This window comes from Anas platyrhynchos, chromosome 19 (assembly GCF_047663525.1).
Source record: "Anas platyrhynchos isolate ZD024472 breed Pekin duck chromosome 19, IASCAAS_PekinDuck_T2T, whole genome shotgun sequence".
Taxonomy (NCBI): domain Eukaryota; kingdom Metazoa; phylum Chordata; class Aves; order Anseriformes; family Anatidae; genus Anas; species Anas platyrhynchos.
Window position 1 is genome coordinate 13,020,001 of NC_092605.1, and position 14,157 is coordinate 13,034,157.

Below are 14,157 nucleotides of genomic sequence, written 5' to 3' on the forward strand. Positions count from 1 at the left end.
AGCTGTGCATGAAACATGAAGTATCAGTTATATCAATTTGAATACTAAAGCTACAGTGCTTCAATTATTCAGCCAAAATACCTGCTATATGAGTCAGGCCTACTGCAGATCTGCCACTTTCATCTAATCTCAGGGGCTAAAACTTGGTGTCATTGCTGCCATCTTCAACTCCTCTCTAACATGGTTGTCTTAAGCCATAGGTTACCTAGGTAGGTCTGCTGTCCCATCTGTGCTTTGTTTGAATGATGAAGCATTCTGTCTGCTTCTGCTGGCTTTTCCCTATTCTTGCTATTTCTTTGTTACAAGAGCACTTCCACTTATCCTCAGATTTGAGATAGTAATTCAGCGTATATTTTGGCTGACTTCAGGAGAAAATATAGCTTAAGCTGCTTCCTCTTCTTCCTGTTCCTAGAGGTCCTACATATCTACATGCCATAATCCACTGCTCTCAAACTCTCTCAACACATCTGGATGTCTGATTACCCTGGAAACCAATCTTGGCTAAAAATAACACTCAAAAAGAAAAAAGAAATAAAGAAGGAAAGAGTTATTTTAAAAGAAAACATAAATGAGTTCATTGAACTACAGCAAGGATATGGGAACAAACAGCTATGAGGCAAATGATAAATTAACAAGAGTTTCTTAAACTGATTTCTCCACTAATGGACACATTTTGATTATCCTGACCTTGCCATGTTAAGGACTCTGGTAAGTTTCTCCACTGTAAACTCTAATTCATTCTACTGTGACCATACTTTTGCATGCTAATCTTACACCTCTAGCATGTGTTGCCCACTCAGTGGTGCAGACATTTCCTGCATCTTTAGTAAATTGTACCATCTTTTTAATATTTCTGGATAACTGGCACACATTATTTCTCAGTGGCACCTGTGATATTTCTAGACTCAGTAACTGCACCTATCAATTTATTTTTTTTTAAGTATTCCCATTTTTACTCAGTTCCTCTTACTGATATTGAACCCCAAACAGAGTAAACAGAGGAATTAGAGTCAGGGTTTCATTAAAAAAGAATATTAAATGTGAATGTTACAAGCGTAGAGAGGTCCATTCTGTAAGTCAGGTATATGGATGGTCATTAACCAAATGTCTGACTTCCTCCCTGACCATGCTCCTCTTTCCATAATATAAACCAATACAATCACTTGTGTGCATTATTTTCTAAAATAAACTTGAAGATCTTGGATATGAAAATGTTCTGCTAATTTCTAATAAATCTTTTTGTTTATAGCCTCGCATGGGCTTCCTTCGCTTGCTGTATGGCTGCAGCTGTCACCACTATTAACAAATATACAAAAACTATTTTGGAATTCAAGCACAAAAGAAAAACACTGGAAAGGAGCTTAAAGATTAAATACAAGTTTCCAGATCATGCAGCTCCAGAGAAAGCTTGCAATGTGTATGTGAACTCTTTTCACAACACTACAGAGGACCCTGCACACCCAGTAAAAGACTTGCATCACCTGGCCACTATTTCAGTTCTGTAAATTTGAACCATATCTCAAGACATCCTGTGAATCATGATATTAGATCAGAATGAACTAGTATTAACTAATAAAATGTACATTTGTGTTGCATTAGATATTTTTCTTAATGATAATAATTAAAAAATAGATATTCCCATGGATGTTTCAAGGAAGTCTTAGTGTGGGAAAAGCAGATTCAGGTGTTGTAGTTCAGAAAAAAAAAACAAAAACAAAAAAACACCAATGATACAAGTTCTCCACTGCTCTGATTTTTAATCAGTCTAATTGCTAATATAAGGTATGTGAGTTTGTTAGTATTTCAGAGCACTATGGATTTCTCTTATTTTTTTTATTGGCACAAAACAACAACAACAACAATTCCACAGCCCAAAACCAACCAATAAACAAACAAACAAAAAAACCACAACACCCAAAACCCCACCAACAGCAGGGCAGCAAATAAAGCAGCTCATGTGTTGTGCATGTCTGCATGGCTTGTAAAAGTTTGTTATTAAAAGTATAATCTTTCCAGGAAAATTGGTGTATAACAGCTTATGAGTCATGAGTTTTCACTTGAAGCATATGGGTAGGTTTTGCTGTGAAGTGAAAAAAAGGTCAACATGAGGAAGGAGTTTTCAATGTAATTAGTACTCATTTGAAAAAGCTGCGAAGATAATTGGAAATCTGGAAGGTTGTAGGCATCACACAACTCACCAATGTAATTCTTTATATATCTTTCTGACAACTGTGTCAGAAAGAGTCAGAAAAATTTGATTGGTCTAAGAATAATCCACCGTCACATTAAGGATGGGAAAGTAGAATTGGTTTTAGTCCTCATAAATCAGGCATACCCAGCTGTTCTACTTTGGCTTCATCCTGGAGCTTCCCTGTGATATAGAATCATATGTACCAATTATGTTGTGCATGAATTTTTCTTCATTGTTATGTGAATCTTCCCAATGAGACCCCTAGGAAAAGTCAATTTTTCTGTTCTCCTTATTATAGAATGATTCTTTCTGTATACCTCATATACCAAACGAGCCTTCATTTTTCAAGGTTCAAGTTTTGCTCTCTATTTTCAGTATAATAAAGTCCTTTTTATCAGCCTATATTTTCTTACAATCAACTGTTGGCTCCTGTTTTAAAACAGCATCTTGGTGTGTAGAACTTAAGAGTATCATTATGTCCTATGGAGTTAAGTTATATGCAGTCTGCTAGCTTTATAACTGCTAATTTATGGTCATTGTGCACCATCACTTCATTCACATGATTTTTAGAAAGAGCAATGCCATTTCTTTCTCCTTGTCATTAATTTAGCATTTAACCTATTTCCAACTTCTAAGCACTTATAGACACTTTAAAACAAAACAAACTCAAGATGGCGTCTCTGAACAGTGAATGGCGTAGGCTGTGTCCAGCCTGCTGGCAAGTTATTGTAGAAAGTTCCCTGGAACTTGCTAAAGGATCATAAAATCATAGAATGTCTTGGGTTGGAAGGTACCTTAAAAACCACTTATCTCCACCCTCCCTGCCATAGGCAGGGATGCCATCCACTAATCAGTTTGGCCGAGGCCCCATCCAACCTGTCTTTCAATGCTTAGAGGGATGGGGCATCCACAGCTCTGGGCAACCTCTTCCAGTGTCTTACTACTTTTACAGTGAAGAATTTCCTCCTAATGTCTAATCTAAATCTATTCTCTTTTAGTTTAAGACCATTCCCCCTTGTCAAATCATTATCTATGCAAGTACAGAGTCCTTCTCCATCCTTTTTATAAAACCCCTTTAAGTACTGAAAGGCTGCAATGGGATCTCCCCGGAGCCTTCTCTTCTCCAGGGTGAACATGCCCAGCTCTCTCAGCCTGTCTTCATAGGAGAGGTTCTCCAGCCTTCTGGTCATCTTTGTGGCCCTCCTCTAGACTCACACAGGTGTAGACAGGTCCACACCTTTTTGTGCTGGGGAGTCCAAACCTGGATGTATCACAGCAGGTTGGGCCTCATGAGTGCAGAGTAGAGGGAGACAATTACCTCCTTTGACCTGCTGATCACACCTCTTTTGATTCAGCCCAGGATTGAATTGGCCTTCTGGGTTGCAAGTACGTACTGCTGGCTCATGTTGAGCCTTTCGTCCACCAGAACCCAGAAGTCTCTCTCCATAGGGTTGCTCTCAATGAGTTCTTATTCCAGTCTGTCCTCCTGTCTGGGACTGCCCTGACCCGTGTACAGCACCTTGGACTTGTTGAACCTCATGCGGTCCACAGGCACCCACTTCTCCGGCCTGTCCAGGTCCTGTTGAATGGCACCTCTTCCTTCTTTGGTATCAGCTGCACCACTCAGCTTCATGTTGAAGAGAAAAGGGATCTGGGAGTGTTGATTGATGCTCAGCTGAACATGAGCCAGCAGTGTGTTCAGATGGCCAAGAAAGCCAATGGCATCCTGGCTTGTATCAGGAATAGTGTAGTCAGCAGAACCAGGGAGGTGATCATCCCCCTGTACTCAGCTTTGGTGAGGCCTCACCTTAAGTACTGTGTTCAGTTTTGGGCCCCTCACTACAAGAAAGACATCGAGGCCCTGGAGCATGTCCAGAGAAGGGCAACAAAACTGGTGAGGGGTCTGGAGCACAAGTCTTATGAGGAGCAGCTGAAGGAGCTGGGATTATTTAGTCTGGAGAAGAGGAGGCTCAGGGGAGACCTCATTGCACTCTACAACTTCTTGAAGGGAGGTTGTGATGAGGAGGGAGTCGGCCTCTGTTCTCAGATAACTAATGATAGGACTCGAGAAAATGGCCACAAGTTGCTCCTGGGGAGATTTAGATCAGATATCAGGAAAAACTTTTTCTCTCAAAGAGTGATCAGGTACTGCTATGGCATGCCCAGGGAGGTGATGTAGTCACTGTCCCTCACAGTGTTCAAGAAGTGCCTGGACAAGGTGCTACAAGATGTGATTTAGTAGCTTAGTGGGTAGTACTGGTGATAGGAGGATGGCTGGACTAGATGATCTTGTAGGTCCTTTCCAACCTTGTGTTTCTATGACTCTATGATTCTATTTTGTCTGCAAACTTGCTGAGGTTGGACTCAATCCCATCATCTATGTCATTGATGAAGACATTGAAAAGCACCAGTCCCAAGACAGAACCTCCAGGGACACTGCTTGTCACCAGCCTCCACCTGGACGTAGAACCATTGACTACTACTCTTTGGGTGCAGCCATTGAGCAAATACCTTATCCACTGGATGGTCTACCTTTCAAATGCATATTTTTCCAATTTAGAGATTAGGATGTTATGTGGGACTGTCAAAAGCCTTACAGAAGTCCAAGTAGATGACATCAGTCAGTCTTCCCTTATCAACATATACAGTCACTCCATCACAGAAGGCAACCAGACTGGAAAGAATGTCAGTTAGGCTTTTGTACCATGAAATACTGTGGTCATTTTATTTCAGATCATTTGACCCAGTTAAGTGTCATGGGTGTGACTTCTAAGTAAAATTCAGAGGCACAGATACATAGAGCTACAGCTGTGTTGTTTACCTAGAGTACAGTAGAAGTTAATGAGAGAAACAGACACATCAATGATGCAATTCATGTAATCCTAAAGTTTACATCAGATAAACCACAGGCTACAGGCACCTATTTCTTCCCATTGATTAAGAAGGGCATTAAGTGAGGTAAAGAGTGATGCAGCTCCTCCAGCCAGTCTGGTCCAGGACCTCTCCTGTCCCACCACTGGGATCCAGCCCCGTGCCTGAGGTCACAGGGACTCTGCCGAGGCTTGGGGACATGGATGCAACTTTTCCTTTTGCAGGTTAAACTGATAGCAAAGCTGAGCACATATCCCAGAAACACAGAGACAAGATGTCGATATAACTGGTCCCACAGGCTGCCCCAGCCAAGGGCTGCCTTCAGCAGCACTTACATACAGGACTCACGTAAAACAGACACAGCAGAAACCCCTTCCTCCTTTCTGACCAGTAGAGATAGAAGTTCCCTAGTGAAGGCACAGACACACAGCACTTTACATGTTTCCAAGCACACATGTATTTGTGGATGCTCCAAATACCTGGCATTGTCCTTCTGTCTGTCCAGCATCACTACCCAGATCCCGGGCCTGCCTTGCAACACACACACAGTTGTGGAGAGAGAGAGTTACACAGAGAGAAAGTTACAAAAAGATTTAATAAATAAAATTAGTAAAAAGATAGGACAGACTGGGGTGATCAGGCACAGGGCTCAGCCAGCCAAGCATTATGACAGGCCCATTTTTACATGTGACTAGCCCTTTATACTTTTTCTACCTATCTCTTTGTTCCCCCTTCCCCTGCACACACAATGAGTTTTCAGAGCTCAGCAGTTTCTACAACCTCCCAGTATGGGGCCACATATCTTGGTTCACAATCTTACCAGGTTCAACTTTCTTGGAAGTAGCACCTGTAACTTGTTAGGAGTTACAATTAGTAAATAATTAGTGTGACTGGGAGGACTGCTTCTTGTAATTGTCTCCCACTTTGTAAGTCTCCCAACAGATAACCCTGCTGGAATAAACTTTCCTACATACTCATATGCTTTCATAAGTTAGTGTGATAAACAAACTGTGATTTGTTTACCATCACCATCTCCTTTCTTATTATCCCTTGTTGCCAAGGAATGAGGTCCTTGTCTAGGTACACTTAAAAGAACAGACACTCTCTTTCTACATTACCATACAAAGGGAATATGGGAAGTTAGCTCTAGGTGGGCTGTCTCCAGGGCAAATGTCTAAAATAAGGCAAAAGTCTCCTAACTGCTAAGACTTTGCAGTCTCAGAATTCTTTTAAACTCTTTCTTACTTTTGGGGCATTTTTGTATAGAAATGTCAATTTTATTCGCTAACTTTATTTTGTTTATGTGACATGGTTCTGGTAGCGAGGAGCTGGGGAAGTGGCCTCTTTGAGGAGTCCAGAAGCTACCCCATGTTAGATAAGGGCCAGTTCCAGCCAAATCCAAAGGGATCCACCACTGGCCAGAGCTGAGCCAATAAGCAACGTTGGTTGCACCTCTGTGAGTTCATATTTCAGAAAATAAACAAACAAACAAACAAAAAAATAAAACAACAAATTAAAACAAAAACAAAAACAAAACAACAACAACAACAACAAAACTTGACCTGCTGGCCATGATACTTTTGATGCAGCCCAGGATACAGTTGGCTTTCTGGGATACAACTGCACATTGCTAGCTCATGTTGAGCTTCTCATCTACCCGCACCTCCAGGTCCTTCTCCTCAGGGCTGCTTTCAATCCATTCTCCACCCAGCCTGCATATGTGCTGGGATTTCCCTGACCCAGGTGCAGGACCCCTTTGGGCTTGGCCTTGTTGAACTTCATGAAGTTCGCACAGGCCCACCTGTCCTCAAGCCTGTCAAGCCTGTCATTCTGGACGACATTCCTTCCCTTCTATTTGCACAACACAGCTCGGTGTCATTGGCAAACTTGCTGAGGGTGCACATGATCCCACTGTCCATGTCACCTACATAAATGTTAAACATTGCCAGTCCCAACACTGACCTCTGAGGAGCACCACTCATTACCGATCTCCACTGGACACTGAGCCATTGACCGCAAATCACTGAGTGAGCTCATCCAGCCAGTTCCTTACCCACTGAGAGTTCCATCCATCAAATCCATGTCTCTCTAATATAGAGACAAGGATGTCATGCGGAGCAGAGTCAAATGCCTTGCACAAGCCCAGGTGGATGATGTTGGTTGCTCTTCCAGAAAGGTCCACCAATGCTTTAACCCCCTACTAGATGTCCACCAGATTTGTCAAGCATGATCTGCCCTTTGTGAAGCCGTGTTGGCTGTCACCAGTCATCTCCTTATTTTCCATGTGCCTGAGCCTAATTCACAGGAGGATCTGCTCCATGACCTTGCTGGGCACAGAGGTGAGACTGGCCAGCCTGTAGTTCCTCATTTTTATCCTCACTTATGAACTAGTATTATTATGAATAATACTAAGTTAGTATTATTAAGGAGTTTAAATAGAATAAAATATTGCAAAGTGAGGAACATAGATAATACCTTTTTATAAACTCATCTCTCAATATTTTTTTTAATATCATCATATTTTTATATGCATTACACCTTGGGTATAGACAGTGAGGCAGATATGGAGAATCATAGAATCACAGAATCATAGAATGGTTTGGGTTAGAAAGGACCTTAAAGATCATCTAGTTCCAATCCCTTCCATGAGGACACCTTCCACAGGACCAGGTTGCTCAAAGTCCATTTAACCTGGCCTTAAACACTTCCAGGGATGGGGCATCCATAACTTCTCTGGGCAACCTGTTCTATTGCCTCACCACAATCACCATGAAGAATAAATTTTTTCTTAATATCTAATCTAAATCTATCCTCTTTCAGTTTAAAGCCCCTTGTACTATTACTACACTCTCTGATAGAGTCGCTCTTCTGCTTTTGCTTTCTTGTAGGCCCCTATATGTACTGGAGAAATTAAATAGAAAATATTAAATATGTGATTTCCCTGGGGGTTGGTTGTGGGGAGTTCATAAATATCAATGGAGAATACTTGTTCTCATTACCAGAAAAAAAAAAAAAAAAAAAAAAAGCACTGGATTAGTAAAATTGTGACCTATTTAAAGGGTCAACTAATCCTTCTTTCCCTCCAGACAGGATAAACTAAAGCTACATTGCTTTTTCACAGATGTTTCATTAATCTGTTCTTTAAAGCCTCCAAAGACAGGCATTCTAAAATTTCTGTGGCAATTTATCCTTGATACTTAACTATTCTTAGCAGAAATTTCTTGCCCTGTAAATCTCCTTAGTAATTCTAGTACATTGTCTACTACAAGAGAAATGGAGAACAGTTTAGTTCTATCCCCTAGGCAGTACATTTTAGGTATTTGAAAATAGTTCAGATGTAGCTTTCTTCTGCTTTGCAGTTTAAAATATATCTTTCAAATATTCTTGAATATTTGAATTCTTTCAAATAATTCTTTCAAAATTTCTTTATAGTTCACAGGTGTTTCTTTAGCCTTTGTCTCACTCCTTTCAATTGTGCTTCTTCCACATTTTTAAAGTCTAGTATTCAAAATCAATAAAGAATTTCTGCTAATAACTGGGAAGTGCAAAATGGAACAGAAGGATTACTCACCTGATTTTAATGGTAAATCCATCCGTTTTCACAGCAAAGTAGCACAATGTTGGTACATGTTTAGCTGTGATGTCCTGATCCTTTCCTAGAGAAGTTAGCTTGTTTCTGTGGAGCTGAGAAGAGTTTGACTATTGCTCAGACACTAAGACAAGTACAACTGAGAACACAGCAAATGATCATTTGAGGGAATAGAGTCCTGCTGAGGAGGAAGAAAATTAAACATAAAGTGAATGTTTGACTTCACAGTTAAGAAGTAGTCATTCAACCCAAAATAAAAACCCAGATCTCCAACAGAAAATAGCTGGAGGTGCAGTCACTACTTCTGACTAATTGTGAACTGCTTCTCTGAGTGAAGTTTCTCATGCTTGTTTATTGAGGACAGAGCAACTGAACCAGAAATATGAGAAAAGGTTAATCTACCCACCAAATGATGACTATGTATTTCCTTGCACTAAGATTTTCCTTTCACATTTGGTGATTCTCACCGATAGGAAGAGGTAGATTAGTGCAGCTGGTGTTGACCTAGCCACTATGATTAAGGATAACAAAAAATGTTTTTATAAAAATATTAATGTCAAGAGGAAGGACAAGGAGACTCTCCATCCTTTAGTGGACACGCGGTAGAATATGACTACTAAGGACAAGGAAAAGACTGACTTTCTTAACGTCTTATTTACATCTGTCTTTACTAGCCAGACCACGTATCCTCAGAGTACTCTGCCTTCAGACCTGGAAGCCTGGGATGGGGAGCAGAAGAAACCCCACAGAGTTCAGGTGGAAACAGTTCACAGAATCACAGAATCACAGAATCACAGAATCACAGAATCACAGAATCACAGAATCACAGAATCACAGAATCACAGAATGGGTGGTGTTGGAAGGGACCTCTGAAGATCATCTAGTCCAACCCCCACCCGCAGTGCAGAATCACCTAGAAGACCTTGCACAGGATGGCATCCAGGCAGGTTTTGAATATCTTCAGAGAAAGAGACTGTACATTCTCTTTGGGCAATCTGTTGTAGTGCTCTGTCACTGTCTCAGTAAAGTAGTGCCCCCTCATATTTAGCCAGAACCTCCCGTGCTTAAGTTTGTGCCTGTTGCCTCTTGTCCTGTTGCTGGGTATAGTCATATAATAGAAAAGAGACTGGCTTCATCCTCTAAACACCATCCTTTCAGGTATTTATATATACATTAATGAGATCTCCCCTCGGTCTCCTCTTCTCCAGGCTAAACAGACCCAGTTCTCTCAGCCTGTACTTGTGTGACAGGTGCTCCAGTCCTCTAATCATCCTAGGAGCCCTCCTCCAAACTCACTCCAGTAGTTCTATGTCCCTCTTGTATTGGGGAGCCTAGAATTGGACACAATGCTCCACGCATGGCTTCACCAGGGCCGAGCAGAGAAAGATGATCACCTCCTTTGAGCTGCTAGCAGCACTCAAATGCAACCCAACATCCGCTTGGCCTTTTTGGCCACAAGGGCACATTGCTGCCCTCCTGGTCAGCCTGCTGTCCACCAGAACTGCCAGGTCCCACTCTGCAGAGCTGCAGTCCAGCAGGTCACCCCCCAGCCTTTAGTGGTGCTTGGGGTTATTCCTCCCTAGGTGCAGGACCCTGCACTTGCCCTTGTTGAACCTCTCAGACCAATTCTCCAGCCTGTCAAGGTCTCTCTGAATGGCAGCACAGCCCTCTGGAATACCAGCCACTCCTCCAGGCCTTGTGTCATCAGCAAACTTGCTGAGGGTGCACTCTATTCCATTGTCCAAGTCCTAAGGATTTTATCATTCTATGATTCTATGATCCTTCTATGATTCTAACTGGTGTTGCTGTAGCAGTAAGTACACTTTGGTTTCATGCTTTAGGTATTAATGCAAACAAGGCGTTTTCATAGAATCATGGAATCATAGAATCATTAAAGTTGGAAAAGACCTCCAAGATCATCTGGTCCAACCAACACCCTACCAACCAGTATCACCCACTAAACCAGGTCCCTAAGTACCAGGTCCAACCTTTCCTTAAACACCCCCAGGGGATAATGACTTCACCACCCTCCTGGGCAACGCATTCCAAAGCCTGACTACTCTTTATGAGAATAAACGTCTCCTAATTTCCAAATTAAACATCCCCTGGAGCAACTTGAGGCCATTCGCTCTACTTTTTGTCAGTACCCGCTGAACAGCAGGTGTTTTTTTATGATCTCTGAGTGCTGATGACATAAGGAAGGCCAGAGAAAGGTTTGTGAGACAAAATTTAAGTTCTTAGATCTGAAACTTAAGAACCTTGCATTATCTTTCTTTACAGTCTGATTAATCTCATGGGGTAAAAGAAAGAAGAGGTTAGCACTGAGCATGAACTGGAAAAATATGGTAGAAAGAGAAGCCCAATGACTAGGAGTGAGAGAACTTTGGGGATCTATGGAATTTACACATTTAACATGACTAATGTACATGCACATATTGGATATGTTGAGTGACCACCTCACACAGCAGAGTGGACAAGGGAACCCAATATTTTGTGGCCGCTAGAAAAACTTCTCAAAATTTGGAATTTGCACAACACATGCGAAAGAAGAACACATGCTAATAATCCAGGAAACATCTGTATGTCTGTTTGTGAATCTAAAGTGTTTATCTATCTTGAATGCTACATGCAGCTCTGGCCTCTCCATCTTAAAAAATTAAAATAAAATAAAATGAAATAAAATAAAATGAAATAAAATAAAATAAAATAAAATAAAATAAAATAAAATAAAATAAAATAAAATAAAAAATAAAAAAGTCCTTGTCTTTTTTTTTTTTAATATTCAAGGATAACCTCCTCCAAACTCAGGAGAGATGCATCCCAACAAAGAGGGACTGGAATTAGATGGTGTTTAAGGTCCCTTCCAACACAAGTCATACTACGATTCTATGGTTCTATGACAGGCAGGAGAGATGAGAAGGAGCTTTTGCCCTCTAGGTCAATGGATGAACATGGAGCTCCTGACCAAACTCAAGCAGAAAAAGGATGCCTACAGAGGGTGGAAGAAAGCAGAGAGATCGTGGGAGGGATACAGAGATATCGCCTGGGCAGCCAGGAATTAGGTTAGGAAAGCCAAAACCCTTTTAGAACTAAATTTGGCTAGAGACATCAGGGGCAAGAAGAAAGGCTTCTATAGGTATGTCAGCTATAAAAGGAAGGCTAGAGAAACTGTGGGCCCTCTCTGGAAGGAGACAGAAGATCTGGTCACCCAGGATATGGAGAAGGCTGAGGTACTCCATGAACTTTGTGCCTCAGTCCTCACCAACAGGAGCTCCAGCCACATAGCCCAGGGCACAGAAGGCAAATTCAGGGACTGGAAGAATGCTGAACTGCCCGCTGGAGGAGAAGATCAGATTTGAGACCAACTAAGGAACCTAAAGGTGCACAAGTCCATGGGATCTGATGAGATGCACCCACGGGTCCTGAGTGAACTAGTGGATGTAGCTGCTAAGATCAGATCAGTAGCTGCATCAGATTCGAGAAGTCGTGTCAGTCCAGTGGAGTTCCCACTGACTGGAATAAGGGAAACATAACCCACATTTTTAAAAAGTGTAAAAAGGAAGACCCAGGGAATTACAGGCCGGTCAGTCTCACCTCTGTGCCCAGCAAGATCATGGAGCACCACTCAACCAGGGTGTGGTCACTGCAGCCCAGACTGACTCCAGTCTTAACCTCTTTAATGAGTTCATCTGCATTGGTGGGCACCAGGCCCAGTAATGTTGCTCCTCTGATTGGATTGTCTGATACCTTGACCGGGAAGTTACCCTTGAATCCAGAAGTCTCTTGAATTGCTTACAGCCTGCTATGTAGCTTTCCCAGCAGGCATCCAGGAAGTTGAAATCCCCCATTGTGATGAAAGCCTGTGAGCATGACACTCCTTGTAGCTGAAGCAAGATGGCCTTACAAGCAGGCTCCTCTTGATCAGGTGGCCTGTAGTAGACCACAACCACAAGGCCTGTAGTAGACCACACCCTCTTCTCTCTTTTCTGTGCTGCATGCATTGGTGTAGAGGCACTTCAGCTGGGCTATCGGTTACACAACCTTTTCAGAGGAACGCTTCCTAATTGCTTTAAGACAGCTCCCTACAAGACATTATAGTAATAAGATAGCTTCCTTCAGACGCTTGTACAGCGCTGCTCCTCCCCTATCAAGTCGGGGTTACCGTTGAAGGGATACAAGACATGGACTCCTGATGGCTCTTGAAAAGGAGACATTTATTGCCCTTTTTCACTGCTACATGCACTTTCCCTGTAGACCCAAGTGCTGTCCACGTGCCCGAATCTGTCATACAATTTTACTTAGAGACCCTCAGACACGCTCCTCGAGCCAGCCAGCAATTGGCCACTGCCCAAAGCTCATCCTTAACACTGTAACCAATTAACTTTATCTCAATCTTGCTCAAGTTTTTGTTTCTACTGCTTGTTTCCTCATTATCTCTAATTCAGGGATGTGTGAAACAGCGCAGAGCCACCTGTGAATTCCTTTCCCACAGGAATCAAATACAAGGTGACAGGAAATAGCAGCCAAGCTGTTAATTTTAGCTTGTACTGTACATGCAGTTGGGGTTGTGTTTCCTTTTTTTTTTTTTTTTGTTTTCTTTCTTTCTTTTTTTTTTTTTTTTTGAAAAATGTTACTAAAATCTAGGGAACACATATACTATTATGAAAGAGTAGATCAGCAGAGTGCATCTTTGTGGAATGGGTTAAATCCTGTGCTGCGATATGAGACTAAGTATTTCTTCCTAGCAAATGCTTCTTTTCAGATCTTGGGGCAGAATTTGACCCCTTGACTACACACAGGGAATATAAATACAGTAAGATTTCGCATTATTTTTATGCCTGCTTTGCAAAATATTCAGTGGCATGTGTACAGCTGAAAAGCAAAATATGTCTCTCAAATTGGGAGTCTAATGCCATATGTTTGTTTGTTTGTTTGTTTGTTTCCCTTTTCTCCTCTGTCTCCCATATCTCCCTCATTCACCAACCTTTTGTTCCTGTAAGGCCCCATCAGTCCTAGCACTGGCAGACTATTCTGATAAATTGTTGCAGGTTCCCCAGGCTTTGATCTGCCAATTTATATTGGGAATCACTTCTTAAAACAGTGATGGGGACATTTTCCTCACACTGGTGCAATGTATCTTCTCATATGCACTAAATCCAGATGAGTGGAAGTTCCATGGATCAATGAGTGACAATGGCAGTGAATCATTTAGTGATTTACTTAATCATGTGAGTGCCTTTAAGGGTGGTGAGGCACTGGAACAGTTTTCCAAGAGACATTGTGGATGCCCCATCTCTGGAAGTGTTTAAAGCCAGGTTAGATGGGATTTTGAGCACCCTGGTGTAGTGGAAGATGTATCTGCCCATGGGGGGGGGGGGAGGGGTTGAAATTTGACGACCTTTATGGTCCCTTCCAGCACGAACCATTCCGTGATTCTATGATTCTTCATTGGCCCTTGTTGAAGCTCTGCTGGCAGTCTCACAGCACCTCCCTGTCCTGCGTGTGC

The 14,157-nt window shown here is 42.0% G+C and overlaps 1 protein-coding gene and 1 long non-coding RNA gene across 2 annotated transcripts in view; both read left to right on the forward strand.

The window, feature by feature from the left end:
- The window catches only part of LOC139999099 (uncharacterized), a 2,480-nt gene extending 1,242 nt beyond the window's left edge, over nt 1-1,238 (forward strand). Inside the window, exon 3 of the long non-coding RNA XR_011804148.1 lies at nt 413-1,238. This is a non-coding gene — a long non-coding RNA (uncharacterized lncRNA). The remainder of the gene's footprint in view (nt 1-412) is intronic.
- The window catches only part of GSG1L2 (GSG1 like 2), a 20,677-nt gene extending 18,248 nt beyond the window's left edge, over nt 1-2,429 (forward strand). The window contains 1 exon segment of the mRNA XM_072025887.1: nt 1,250-2,429. Within this exon segment, the coding sequence (XP_071881988.1) occupies nt 1,250-1,505 (256 nt within the window). The 3' untranslated portion in view covers nt 1,506-2,429.
- Nucleotides 2,430-14,157: the final 11,728 nt, after the last annotated feature.